At 33.9% G+C, this 14,045-nt stretch overlaps 1 protein-coding gene across 1 annotated transcript; it reads left to right on the top strand.

Annotated features, from left to right (window-relative positions):
- The first annotated feature begins 8,773 nt into the window (after window positions 1-8,773).
- On the top strand, window positions 8,774-12,486 carry LOC111018135 (aquaporin NIP2-2). The gene is made up of 5 exons (XM_022294095.2): window positions 8,774-9,042; window positions 9,126-9,350; window positions 11,111-11,305; window positions 11,580-11,641; window positions 12,012-12,486. Exons 1-5 carry the CDS (start codon window positions 8,923-8,925, stop codon window positions 12,190-12,192), a joined length of 783 nt encoding a protein of 260 aa, XP_022149787.1. The 5' UTR covers window positions 8,774-8,922; the 3' UTR covers window positions 12,193-12,486.
- Window positions 12,487-14,045: the final 1,559 nt, after the last annotated feature.

Below are 14,045 nucleotides of genomic sequence, written 5' to 3'. Positions count from 1 at the left end.
GGAAAACATGTTGAGCAATGAATGGAAAGCAAAAACACTACTTCTTAGCAACCCTTTTTAGACATAAAAGGCTAACTATCCATAACCGGGCTAGAGACGGGAATTTAGAAAGACATATTGAAGAAAATACAGCAAGTAAAATGGTTGAATGTGGAATGCATGTGTGAAAAACGAAAGTTAACTAACGGAGAGTTTTTATCGGGATTGAGAGCTTCGCCCTTCTCTTTCAAGCAAGGGAGAGTGTCACGTGCTCTTTCCTCCAAAAACACAACTCTCTTAACTAAAAATAAAGTAAAGGCAAAGAGAAGATAAGCAAAGTGCTAGATTTTTATATATTTGAATAAGTAGAAAATAACTAAGTACAAATGGAAACAAAACAAAGCTCAATAAAAGAATGTAAAGTACTCGGGATTTAAAAACCAAAAGCAACTAATGAAAGCAACTCAAAAGTACTTAGAGAGCAACAAAGAAACACTAAAAATGATCAAGAGAAGGAAGCAAGGTTTGATGAATTTGGTGGAGAAGTTGCTGGAATTTATAGCTGTGCAGAATTGGTTAGGTAGGTCCTAAAACGATGGTGAATCACCCATTTCCAACTCCTTTGACTGACCAAATCGTGCTCAAACTGATAGTGGAACACTTCTTCTACACGTATGCATCGGTTGGAACCACCAAAACGCATTGGAAGACGCGTTTCATTAAGGGCAAAGTTGGAAGAAAACCTGTTTTGCTGCAGGCATCCCAGGCGCCTGGCGCCTCCCATGTAACTTTTTCGTCTTTTTGCTTCTTTTGATTAATTTGCACTCTCAAATGGTCCTAAAATGTCATAAATACAATATAAGCCATCGACAAACCATAGTATATGAATTTTGCATGAATTGGAACTCAAACGATCGAGAAAAATCCGAAACAAAGCTGAAACATAGTAAAAACAGCATCTAAAACCTTCTTTTTACGCATGTAAACAAGCGTAATCACTAAGTTTGACCTCTCTCTATCTTACATGTAGTAGTACGATTTTCACCTCGAAACATTGGCCCCCTCTCTGACTGATCCGAGTTCGACCGGGCAGAAAAGTTTTTCCTGGGTTTGAAAATCCATTTAAGTGGTGACTTACCTCTTTCTAGTTCGGCCTAAGTTGGCCGTTTAAGAGTATGAGGTAAGAGCTTGGACAAGCTCGACCTAAGCTGAGCACTTAGGAGTATGAGGTAAGAGCTTGGAGAAGCTCGGCCTAACCTGGGCCCTTAGGGGTTTGAGGGAAGAGCTTGGAGAAATTCGACCTAACGTTTGGAGTTTAAGGTAAGAGCTCGGAGAAGCTCGACCTAAGCGGAGAGGTTAGAGGTTTGACTTGCATACTTTGTATTTGGTGGCCTCCATTGGACTGAAGGTCGACAGCACCTAAGTTGGGTTTGTCATGTTCGCTCAAATATGATCAAATGATAGAAGTTCTTCCTCTAGATGAGGATGAACTACCTGATCAAAGCTCTTCCTCTAGGCGGGGTCGAGCTGAGATGAAAGCTCTTCCTTTAGACGAGATGAGCTGAGATGGAAGCTCTTCCTCTGTGTGGGGATGAGCTATATGATGGAAGCTCTTGCTCTATAGAGGGATGAACTACCTAGTCGAAGCTCTTCCTCTAGGTAGGGCTGAGTTGAGATAGAAGCTCTTCCTCTAGCCAAGAATAAGCTGAGATTGAGGCTCTTCCTCTAGGCGTGGATGGGCTGAGTGGAAGCTCGTTCTCTATGTAGGAATTGGCTATCTGATGAAAGTTCTTCTTCTATTTGGGGATGAGTTGCCTGGTCGAAGCTCTTCTTCTAGGCAGGATTGAGCTAAAAATGAAGCTCTACCTCTAAGCGGGATAAGCTGCCTGATCGAACCTCTTCCTCTAAACGGGACCAGGTTGAGATAGAGGCTCTTTCTGCTCATCACCCATGGTAGCTAGGATACTCTTGTATTTTCATTGAACGTGTGTATCTAATTTATTTCGAGTTTGGCCTCATAGTTAAGATGTCGATCGCCTAGCTCGACCATTAAGAACAACTTGGAGATCTCCATTGAGACGCGACTCTTTGATGGCGACAAGGCCATCCCTATGCGAGTGCGATATGTTTGGTCGTTAGTCTAAGGCAAGGTCATCCTCAAAGCTCGAAGGGAAAGGTCATCCTTAATTATAATGTCTTCCTCGTGGAGTAGGTCTTTCTTGAGAGAGTCGTCATCGAGGGGAAGATCATCCACAATGGTAAGGTCTTCCTCATGGAGTAGGTCCTCCTTGAGAGCAAGTCATCCTCGAGGGGAAGGTCTTGAATAGGAAGATCTTGTGGCAGCAGAAGATCTTGAAGAGCTTTGAAGGTCTACTTGATTGTTGGGAGTATTAGATCTTTGAGAACCGTGTGAGTCATAGCTTTGTTCGGTAGGAATGACTTAAAATGTCTTTCCCCATAGACGGCGTCAAATATTTATGCAAAAAATCGATCTAGGTATCACTTAGTCCAGATATGACCGTTGGGAGAGCTTGAGTGTCCTTGGGAAGGAATGACTGTTGGAAAAATTAAATAAACCCTAATTCATGATTATTCTAAAACAAAAGCCATAAAATTCCAGAACAATCAAAGCCAAGGATCTAAGCATGGAAGAAAACCAAAATCTATAAAGAGATTAGAATTACCTGAAACCATTAGATAGTTTGACCACGATCTGCAAGAAGTTGTGGTTTGTGGGCTTCCTCAACTATGCAACCCAGACCAAATATAGGCAATACTCACTGTTTGATGGGGAACAGGAGGCTCAAGAAGCATAGTGTATTGGGGACCATAACCATATATTTATAGGTTAATCCTAAGGTTTCCCATAATCCCCTACGATTAATGGGCTGGTTTCTACTCAACAAGCCACACCACTAAATAGGAAGTCATGAGCCCATAATTAAGATCATTTGTATGTCCATTAAATAGCCCAAATATAATTGCTCTTTGATTTGTTACCCACATATGAATTAATTATTAAATTAATTCCAACAATCTCCCACTCGGGTAACAATTTTCTTTATTAGCAATTATATTAATTTAGTTTTTTAGTGCACATCTCAATGCTATTAAAATAAACTTCCCTTTAATAACAATCCGGTCCATCTCGCATATTGATGAAGAACCAAAGCGGCTGTTGTCACATGTATAATCGCGACTCAACCTTCAATGATCACCACACCAAATATACTCAATGACATGGATCAAGTGTGGAAGAGCAGCATGGGAATTACATGTAATGTGATCTAAACATGTCTATTCTCAACCGATCCAACTTTATTCTTTAAAGAGATCCAAATTTATGCTTTCTAGCTTTATGTTAAACTACATTTAGAAAGAAAATCATTCAGAGTAACAAATAAATTATCTTCTTTATTCTGCAGAAAAGAAAAACATGTCTAATTTAAGAAAATACAAACTCCCACTCAACTGACATACCATAATTTTCACATCTATATGAGCATTATGGTCGTAAAACTTTTGTGAAAATTCTTAATGAGCGGATCCGCAATGATGGAGTTGCATTTCTTTAAACAAAAAAACTCTGAATTTTCTCTATCAACTAAAGCTTAAATATTCATACAAAAGCTTTTGTTACTGTAATATGGAAAAATACATATCTTTGTCAAAACAAACTAATGACAAAATTTGCAACAATATTCTTAAGTTTGTTGCCACATACAAAATGCTATAAACACAAACTTTAGTGGTGAAAGGGACTAAAGTGACTTTTTACCACGGGATAGTAGTATCGTTTAAACTCTTAGTGAATATAGCATCAACGGTGGAACTAGATGGCAACTCAAATTATCAAAATAAAATAGTCTTATGATCTCTAATTAATATGATTTTGATAGTGAGCATGTAACCTTTTTTTTTTTTTTTGTTAAACACCTTATAACTCTTTAGATCCAATTAATAGTTATCAAAAATTGCCTTTCATTCTTGATATAAATACTGCAACGGAAGCATATAGACTTTAAGCATGAATTTTTTTATTTTACTTTATTATTCAAGGGACCTCTATTGACAGTGAGTTAATCTTCACTATTGATTCAATATCTCCTAGTGCATAAATCTTTATGCTAGAGAACTTGCAATATCTTTCAACATAGTTCTTTTGTGAATTCTCAATGTTACTTGAGATTGATCTTACAATATCATTTCATAATATAAAAGAGATATGTTCATGCAAGTTTTCATCCTCTAACAAGACCTTTATTATGTCGTAGGCATATTACACTAGGTAAATAAATTTACTCCCACTAAACCTGTAATTCATAATTATTACTCCTAGTACCTTCCGATATTACATATGATAATATCAATATGTAATGAAAATTATGAAATTGTAGATAAAAAATTCTTCATTGAGATCACAGATGAATATAAACCTTTTGAAACTTTGTGTTACTATATCAAAAGTTTCCAAAATATACAAATTTATTGATTTCATAAATTATACAATTAAGAAACCAATCTTTATATTCATCTGACAAAACTTAAAAAAGTTATAAGTATTGTCATTTACTTGAAATAACTTTTCGAGAAGCCATAGAAAAGATCTCTAAAAAATTAATGTCAGCCTTAAGATTTGAAACCATAACAACTAGATGAGCCTTATATTTGTTAACATTGCCTTTTAAAAGCAATATAACAAAATGTAAAATATCTTCGTTGTTTGTTCTTTCAACACATTCTTTATGACATTCATTTTTTCTTTTAAGAGATAAAACTTTGTTTAACTGAAGAGAATATACTCTTTTTATCAAACTTTAATTTTTATAATCATATTTCTCCTATCTCTTCTACTTACTTTAATCACATTTTTAATGATGTTGAGCTTGTTTTACTAAAATGAGGAGAATCTTTATTATTTGCTAATATTGTTATAAAGAGAAAATAACTAAATTTCTCTTAAATACAACATTCTTTACTTTATCTTCCCCCCAAACTCAACATCCTTAAGAAACTTTAAGATCTCATCCATATTAACTTTAAGTGGGAACTAACTTTAGAAATTATATATATTGAAAGACTAGTGTATCTAGAGTGACAACTAAAAACCTTAAGTCCAAGTCTCGTAAAACCTTGAATTGCAAGTGATTTTAGTTGTTTCTTTATTTGGTACACCACTTAAACTTTTTTATAACAAACTTGAGTGTTTTCTCCAAATAGACTGAGGGTAAGGAAAAATGATTTGTCATATTTCCTACCACACCTTTTTGAGCTTTGAATTATTTTATAAGCAACATACATCTCAGGTTTGCCTGAAAATATATATTACTTATTAGCTCTATAAATCCTTAAAGGAGTTAGCAAATGGCTTAGACCTTATCTTTTCAATTCATCATATTTCCTAACGATTTCATTCACTACGAATTAATATATGATGACTTTTAAGATATCCAGGAATAAAGACCTCTCCTATATCAAATATCGGTGCCCTTAACGAGAGTAAATTTAATTTCTTATAATTTTATGCAATGTTGTTAAACATTTAAAGAAGCCATATTGAATAGGCTATAAATTGATGTTCTAAAATCCTAAAAACTCTAAAATAGCACCTAATTTGACAATTCCAGTTATGTCCTCTTGATCATTCCTAATACAGACTTGAATGTCTGTTTAATCTTGAGAACCAACAAGCAACGAATAGAAATACCAAAGTCTATTCAACACATAATATAAGTTTTCATATGCAAGTCTAGCTTGTTAAATACCTTAAGTGAGAAGCCAAATTTTCTTTATACCTCATGTGGCAATGTATTTGGAACATTTTTTGTTTTTCTTATATATGTTCAAATTTCCTAAAAATATCAAGAGAAGTCCTGAGCTTGATTCTTTTGTGGTTTAGGCGAAAATATGTTCCAAATAAACCTTAGTACCAACTTAATTTCTTTCTTTAAGGAAATAAAGAATTAATGAGTACAGTTTTATCTTTCCTTACTTAACCCATTTTCCTTGAAACATCAGTTAAAAGTATCATAACCCACTACATACCTACAGTATAATGTCTCAAATGGTATCAAATGCACAAGTAAATCCTTGAATATTTTAAATTTTGTGCATTAGATCCTTTAGTGTACTCACTAGTGTTCCTTTATTCTTTATTAAGAAATAGTCAACAAAAAATTTAAAGTCTATTCCTTTTATACTTTTCAAAACAATCCTTAAAGAACTTTCCTAATTATTTCCTCATTAAACATAATCCCCTTGAATGTTGCAAAACACCGTCATAATACTTATGTAATTAAGGTTACTCCGACTTTTCAAGATCCCAATTAAACCTTAGAGGGATATTGATTTGCAAAAGTTGAAGTGTTTCCTTTCTTTAACAAAAATTCATGCAAACTTGAATGAAAATTATTCTTAAATACACAGTAAGGCAATTAAATAATATTTAACAATAATTAATTCAATAATAAAACATGCTCGAAATTAACCTTAAGTATTTATAAAAATACTTTATAATTAAACTCAATGAGGACAACAAGATACCTAACACAACATTGATAGCCTTTCTTTGGGCCGACAATATCAACTTGCAAGTGGTACTCTCCATGTGGTGATCAAACATTGATAATCAATCATGTCAAGTGAAAGCCTTCCTTTGGGCCGGCAATCACTCACATGACATAACTTTATATTATCCATGTTTATCACCATCTAACTATATGTGGACCTGTTATTTGGCCAAACTGAAGTCTTCCTTTGGGCCGACTACAGAGTGCATAAATACACAGATCCAAAAACATCTGATAATTTTGAAAGATATCAATATCAGAAATCAGACAATTATGCAGAATATATAACTTTAATTATTATTAATTTTATCTTTATGAAAATAAAACTACCAAAATTATTTTCAAAATTAATAATAACATCTTTATATGCATAATTTAATAATGGGAAAAGTCCTCTAAACAATTTATTAAATCCAGAAATAAAAAAAATAAAAACTAGATTTTCCCAAAAGGAATATTATTGATATTATAACTCGTCAACAATTCAACATAGACTATGGAGCACTAATTGCAGCACAATAATCTAATATCAATAATTGATTCCAATTGTAAGTGTATTTGTTATTTGGCCAAATTATGACCTTCATTTGGGCCGATCACAATTCGCATAAACAACAATACTCAAATCTCACAAAATTATAACTTAATTATTATTAATTGTTTCCATATGAAAATAAAATACCTAAGTTATTTTCAACAATTAACAATAATATTTCTAAATCAAAACTTCATAGAAATATAAAAATTGTGCAAAGTATTGATTAAATTGTTAATTTATTCACCATAATCAACAATCTTTAATTAGCACAACATAAAAGGAAAATTAAATTGACCTCCATATTTAAATTCCAGAATATTCAAAACAGAATATAAATTGATAACTAAATAAATAATTATTAAAAATTAAATAAATAGCCGCAAAAAAAACATATGTAAGTTTGCGCACTGCAACATTTAAAAATAGTCGGTGCTAAGGCATTATCTCCATGCATCAACCCTTATCTTTCAAATGACACCTTATTGGAGTGCCGCAATTTCTTTAATTTTTCTTTTAATGAAAACTAAAGATTCACCGTCACAACTAATTTGTTAATAAAAAAAATAAACTTTATCAAATTAGTTAGGGATAAATTCGAACAATTTTCAATCAATTAAGAATTTTAATCATGTGAAAATTGTTCAAACATCTTATCAATCCAAATAATTTTAATAACTTTTTCTTTAAATAAATAAGTTATTAAAAGAACAATGAACTTAACTCTTAGAGATCTAGTAATCATCCATGCAAAACTTGCTCTGATACCACTTGTTGGAAAAATTAAATAAACCCTAATTCATGATTATTCTAAAACAAAAGCCATAAAATTCCAGAATAATCAAGGCCAAGGATCTAAGCATGGAAGAAAACCAAAATCTATAAAGAGATTAGAATTACCTGAAACCATTAGATAGATTGACCACGATCTGCAAGAAGTTGTGGTTTGTGGTCTTCCTCAACTATGCAACCCAGACCGAATATGAGCAATACTCTCTGTTTGATGGGGAACAGAAGGCTCAAGAAGCATGGTGTATTGGGGACCATAACCATATATTTATAGGTTAATCCTAGGGTTTCCCATAATCCCCTAGGATTAATGGGCTGGTTTCTACTCAACAAGCCACACCACTAAATGGGAAGTCATGGCTCATAATTAAGATCACTTGTATGGCCATTAAATAGCCCAAATATAATTGCTTTTTGATTTGTTACCCACATATGAATTAATTATTAAATTAATTCCAACAATGACCGGCTGAAGAGGAAGATAAGCTTATTGGAATGAGTTGAAGTGTCTAGAATAAGCTGAAAGACCACTTTGTAAGGAAAGACCTGTACAAGAGTACAAACCTGATGCTTAAGTCATTTTTTAGTCCGACCTTAGTATGTAGATTGAGCTAGAATACGATATCAGAGTGAAGTGCCCTATTTGAAGGTTTCGTGTTACAACTTTAACATGAAATAGATGGGCTGAAATGAGTGCTCAAGGTTCCCTAAATTTCGATTTACTCTGTAGAGACCCTCTCGACTGATCAAATTTGGACAGAAAAATAATTTATTTTAGTCACGTGACTTTCTCTCTGTTTTCCTTTTTCTTTTTCATTCTCTCGCGAGTGGGGTTGGTTCCTCCCACTTGGCCCATATTTCTCACTTTACCCTGTAGTAAACTGAGAGGAAAGCCACTTTATTGCAACTTGCGAGGGGCCACTCCAAGTGGCCCTTCTCAAAATCTTATCTTCAAAAACAATTTCAAACCCAATAAATAAACAAACATTTAATTTACCATTGTCTACTAAAATCTATTATCCAAATTTCGAGAAATTTAGATCCACCAAAATGGGCGTAGACGCAGAGAATCCCAAATTACTGGACTGGACTTGTAATTCTGATGACGAAGAAGAAACCGAATCCCTCTTCTTCTTCCGCCAAATTTGCCCGCCCGACTTCTCCAGAAAGGTACTCATCATCTCATCAATATCCATTTTTCCAAATTTTTCTCTCCATTTTTCTTTTATTAATTTTCCGATGTGTCGTCGCAGCTGCTGGCGGAGGTGATAGCCACGTATTTGATGGTGTTTGTCACGTGCGGGGCGGCGGCATTGAGCGCCATCGACGAACGACAGGTCTCCAAGCTCGGAGCGTCCCTCACCGGCGGGATGATCGTCACCGTCATGATCTACGCCGTCGGCCACATCTCCGGCGCCCACATGAACCCCGCCGTCACCTTCGCCTTCGCCGCCGTTCGACGTTTTCCATGGAAACAGGTCCTCCCAAAACCCTTTTTCTCCATTTCCCAATTTATCCCTCCACTTTTTAGTATTTACTTCAATTTTAATATTAGTCTACGAGGTTTTAAATTAACTTTTGATTAGGTCCAATTATACACCTTTATGAAAGCTAAAAGAGACTTAGACTTATTAGTAATATAAATTAAAATTTGCAGATTTATTAGATATTTATATTGATAGCAAAAGATTCTATAAAAATAGTATAATCCAAAAAATGAAAATTGTTCCATTTTTTAAAAATACATATTAAATTTTATGGTAGATAATATCTCCTTATTTTAGGAAAATAAAACAGAGAGCTTTCAACCTAAATATAAATTTTTTTAAATTTTATTTTAGAAAATTATTAAATATTTTTTAAGTTTGTAATTTAAATAATAGTACATTAAAGAATTGAGAACTAAAACAAAATATGGTCTTTGAAGTTCAGGGTGTGTGTGAATTATTGCTTTGCTCTCAACCTTAACGGTGAAGGAAAACAACTTGAACAATTGAATATATTTTTATTTATTTATTTCAATTTTTAAGTGTGCATATTTTATTGGATGGGTCGGAATTAATTATTATTTATAAATGAAAATTTAGTTGTGATGATGTATGATTTGTGCCACCTCATCACAAAAAGAAAAAAGAAAAAGTAAGATTAGTGCCACGTGTGAAAAGGACCCGATGAGGTGTGCGGTAGATATTTTAGGACGGGTCCCACCACCACGACAGACGTTTATTGGGGACAACTGCTGATACTAGGAAGGCTGCCTCACGAGTCACGACAAGATATTTTAATTTTCAAATAATTGAGAGTGGAATTTATTTGGTATAAGCATGTTGACTTGAAATAGGTTTTTTTTTTATATTTATTTTTGAAAATTGTGATTGGTCTGTATTAGAAAACATCTGCCTCAATAAAAGAAAATAAAAGTACGAACTTTTGAAAAATATTTATACAAGTACATTTTCACATAACTTTTGTTCCAAAAAATTAAATTATTTCTTAAATAATTTTCCTCAAAAAAAAAAAAAAACGTCTTGATATCTTTAATTCTTTTTCGTTCTAAATAAAGGAACCGAAAGCAGGTCAAGGGTTCAAATTAAATTGTCTTTACGAGACTAATGTTTTAATATTTATTTATTAAAACTATTATTTGCAAATTTATAATTTAGAAAGAGTATGTTCATTTGCCTGAAGAATCAAGATCATCTGTGAAAATCCCACTAACAGAAAGCAAAAAGTTTATCCATGGATACTTTTACTGTTAAATTACAAAATTGGTCATTATGATTTAGGCAAAGTCTTTCCTTTGATTCATATAGTTTTAAAAGTTCCAATTTAGTCTCTATAGTTTGAGCTCAGTTTCAATTTGGTCTCTATAAAACTATAAATTTCAATTTGATCCCTATAATTTGGTTGAATCTTAACAAGTTGTCACTAAATTGTATTTTACCTCTCAAAAAATCCACATATCTAATTTTATTTATAATTCATCCCAATTTGTAACACAATTAAGTAACTAATGTAGCTATCCAAATAAAAAACTCCCACGTAAAAAAAATGAAAAAGAAAGTGTCAATATGATACCGAAGATGATGATGTTCCAAATCTCACAGATCATCGTCGTTGTTACCATATCAACGAATAACGCCGTTATTCTACTCATTGGAAGCAGTTCTAAAACATTGGTAATATATTATCATTTCATGAATTAAATTAAGTGCTTAAATTGAGTGATTCTGTGCAGGTTCCTCTATATGCAGCTGCTCAACTAAGTGGGGCAACATCAGCTGCCTTTTCACTACGCATATTATTGCATCCAATAAAAGAAATAGGCATTACTTCACCTTCAGGACCAGAGTTTCAAGCTCTGCTAATGGAGATTGTAGTCTCATTCACTATGATGTTTGTCACCTCTGCGGTCGCCACCGACACGAAAGCTGTAAGAATTTATAAACGTTTTGCAGTTTTCTTTAAATTGCCAATGCTCGGATAACTATTTTGCTTTTAGTTTTTTATTTTATTGTTTTTTAAAATTAAACCTATAAACACTGCTACAAGATATGTGTTTCTTTCTTTTGGCATGTACTTCTTTAAAGCGCTTTTAAAAAGTTAGTTTTAAAAATTATGTTATAAAGAGAAAAAAAAAACAAAATAGTTATCCAATGAAGTATAAATTTTTGGCTCATCTAACAGATGATAATTCATTTTGGCAGATTGGAGAGTTGGCCGGTATAGCAGTTGGCTCAGCTGTATGTATCACATCCATCTTTGCAGGGTAAGGAAAGACAACAATTTTTTGGCTTGCCCTTCCCCCTATAAAAAATCTCGATTGCTATTTCGGCAAATCCTCGACACTTTAGTTTTGATAATGTGTCCGTGTTAGAGACTTATTAGCACGAAAGACATGTATTAGATACTAGTTATATAAATTGAATACAAGTATGACACTTATTAGGTCAAAAATAAATAGACATAAATAGTAATATAGTTCAAAAATAACAAATTTTGATGTTGAAATATATACCTCAAAAACTTGTTTCTTTTAAGCGTGTAAATGTATAAATTTATTGGTTTTCAATTTTCTTATGGTATATAAAAGATCTATATTTATATAATCTCATAACTTGTGTCAACCATATGTTTAGGCCTATATCGGGTGGGTCGATGAACCCTGCGAGGTCAATAGGGCCTGCAATTGCAAGTTCACATTACGAAGGGATTTGGGTGTACTTGGTCGGACCAGTTGTAGGGACGCTATTAGGGGCATGGTCATATAATTTCATACGAGCGAGGGAAAAGCACGAGCATCTACTTTCTCCGCATTGACATTCACCTTGGACTACGACAAAGTTTGGATGATGAGGGATGTCCATGAGTGAGACCCTTCCAAAAATCAATTCACATATGTTAGTTTCTTGTATGAAAGGTATATGTTGAAATTTAAGTTGTATGTTGAGTTTTTTTTTTTTTTTTTGTATTTTTGTATTTTTTTGTTTTGTTTAATTAAGGTTAGATTTAATTTCTTCTTTTATGTTCTTACTTTAAACATTCAGCATTTGTGCTTCTTTCACATTTTTTAGTTTTAAGAGGATGAATCTCAAAAAGGGGTTCGTTTTTGTTGTTCTAAAGTGTGAACATTGATGAGTTTTGTATAATATCAATTTATAATTGATTAAGTTCACTCTCTTAATCCTAGGAGCAATTCCCACTCGACAATATGAAGGGGACAAATGAAATACGGCTAAAACTTTATCAATTATATATGTTAGATTATCCAATTTAAAATAATATTTGATCCTCTGTGGAACAAATCCAACATTAAGTCAAATTAGACAATAATGAATAGGAAATGCTTATGTAGGATTTTGTTCCAGGTCACAGAGGAATTGACAATATGTAGAATTTTGATCCGTCTAAGATTCTCGAGGACTTAAATATGTTTATGGCCTCCAAGACACAGTTGAATACAGATATCATGAACGCGAGGTACATGCTACTAGGATGTCGAGGGCTAACACTCTATTTGGAACCTCCGATTTGGAGGGATTTCAAGATATTAACGGATTTTGAAATCATTTCACCTGTTTGGATAAATAAAGGAAAAATAATATGAAATCCTAATGATTTCAAATTCTGTTTCTTGTTCAAATATTTTCGATTCGAAATAGATAGGATTTGTGAGGATTTTAGGTTTAAACAAAGCGAATTCCGATTTTGTCCTACTTTGGTGGAAAAAGATATTTATCACTCTAACCTCCTTTATTTGCACATCATCAGCCATTTGATTTGTCGTAGCTTTTTCTTTTTTTTTTCCTCTTTTATTCTAATAACTATAAACTGACTCTCCGTACACTTTTTCTTTTGTATCACTATTTGTTATGAGATAGGAAACAATCAAAGAAATGGGCCTCTACAAACCAGAGAGGCTCAACCAAGCAACGACAAAAGGGGAACCAAGCCGATTAGGGCTCGGTCCCGATCCTTGCTCGACACCGAGCAGGGCTCGGCCCCTCTCTCCTGTTGGTTAAGATACCCCGACCCATGAGATCCTACGATCCAACAACAAGGAATCATATGGGCTCACTCATAAGGTTCTGGAACTTTCTGAATATTTATAAATAGAACTACTGGCTAAACCCTAGAGGTAAGCAAACATGCCCTAATTACTTTACTAAGTAATTCTCCTATCGCTGACTTAAGCATCGGAGCCTGTGTGACTAAAGTCACACCGGTTTAGGGTTGTTCGGTTTTGCAGGTATCTAGTCTCGTGATCATCAAGCTTGGTGCATATTTGGCGAGAACCAAAGAGACCAAAATTTCAGCATCAACAATTGGCACCGTTTGTAGGAATGATACAAACCATACGACCAAGCAACATGAATCCCGAAGAAAGTCTACGACGCTCTGATGAGGACTGCCATCCAAGGAGGAGGTTGAACATGGATGCTCCCCTACTAGGAGGAGTTGAGGGCGAGACAAGCCAGCAAAATGATCGACAAAACCTAAAATGTAGAGAGGAGCCGCTCGAGATCCCTAGGGTTGGAATTCCTGAACAACCTGAGGACAAGTTTGTCGCTCTGGAAGAAAAAGTCGAGGGAATGTATCAGCACATGTCCCAACTACTTCAGCAATTGGAACAGCGGGAAGTGAGCCTACCACCCCTCATTAGGGATCCTCGG

The sequence above is a fragment of the Momordica charantia genome (genome assembly GCF_013281855.1).
Source record: "Momordica charantia cultivar OHB3-1 chromosome 8 unlocalized genomic scaffold, Mcharantia_2.0 BLBB01000008.1, whole genome shotgun sequence".
In the NCBI taxonomy this organism is placed as follows: Eukaryota; Viridiplantae; Streptophyta; class Magnoliopsida; order Cucurbitales; family Cucurbitaceae; genus Momordica; species Momordica charantia.
Note: the sequence above shows the minus strand (reverse complement) of the source record. Positions and strands in the feature narration are given on the sequence as shown.

What these genes read in the sequence shown, in the direction of transcription:
- LOC111018135 (XM_022294095.2), top strand. Translation starts at nt 8,923, where the DNA reads ATGGGCGTAGACGCAGAGAATCCCAAATTACTGGACTGGACTTGTAAT. An exon ending in CGCCCGACTTCTCCAGAAAG is followed by an intron (nt 9,043 to 9,125) that starts GTACTCATCATC and finishes GTGTCGTCGCAG; the next exon opens with CTGCTGGCGGAGGTGATAGC. An exon ending in GACGTTTTCCATGGAAACAG is followed by an intron (nt 9,351 to 11,110) that starts GTCCTCCCAAAA and finishes GATTCTGTGCAG; the next exon opens with GTTCCTCTATATGCAGCTGC.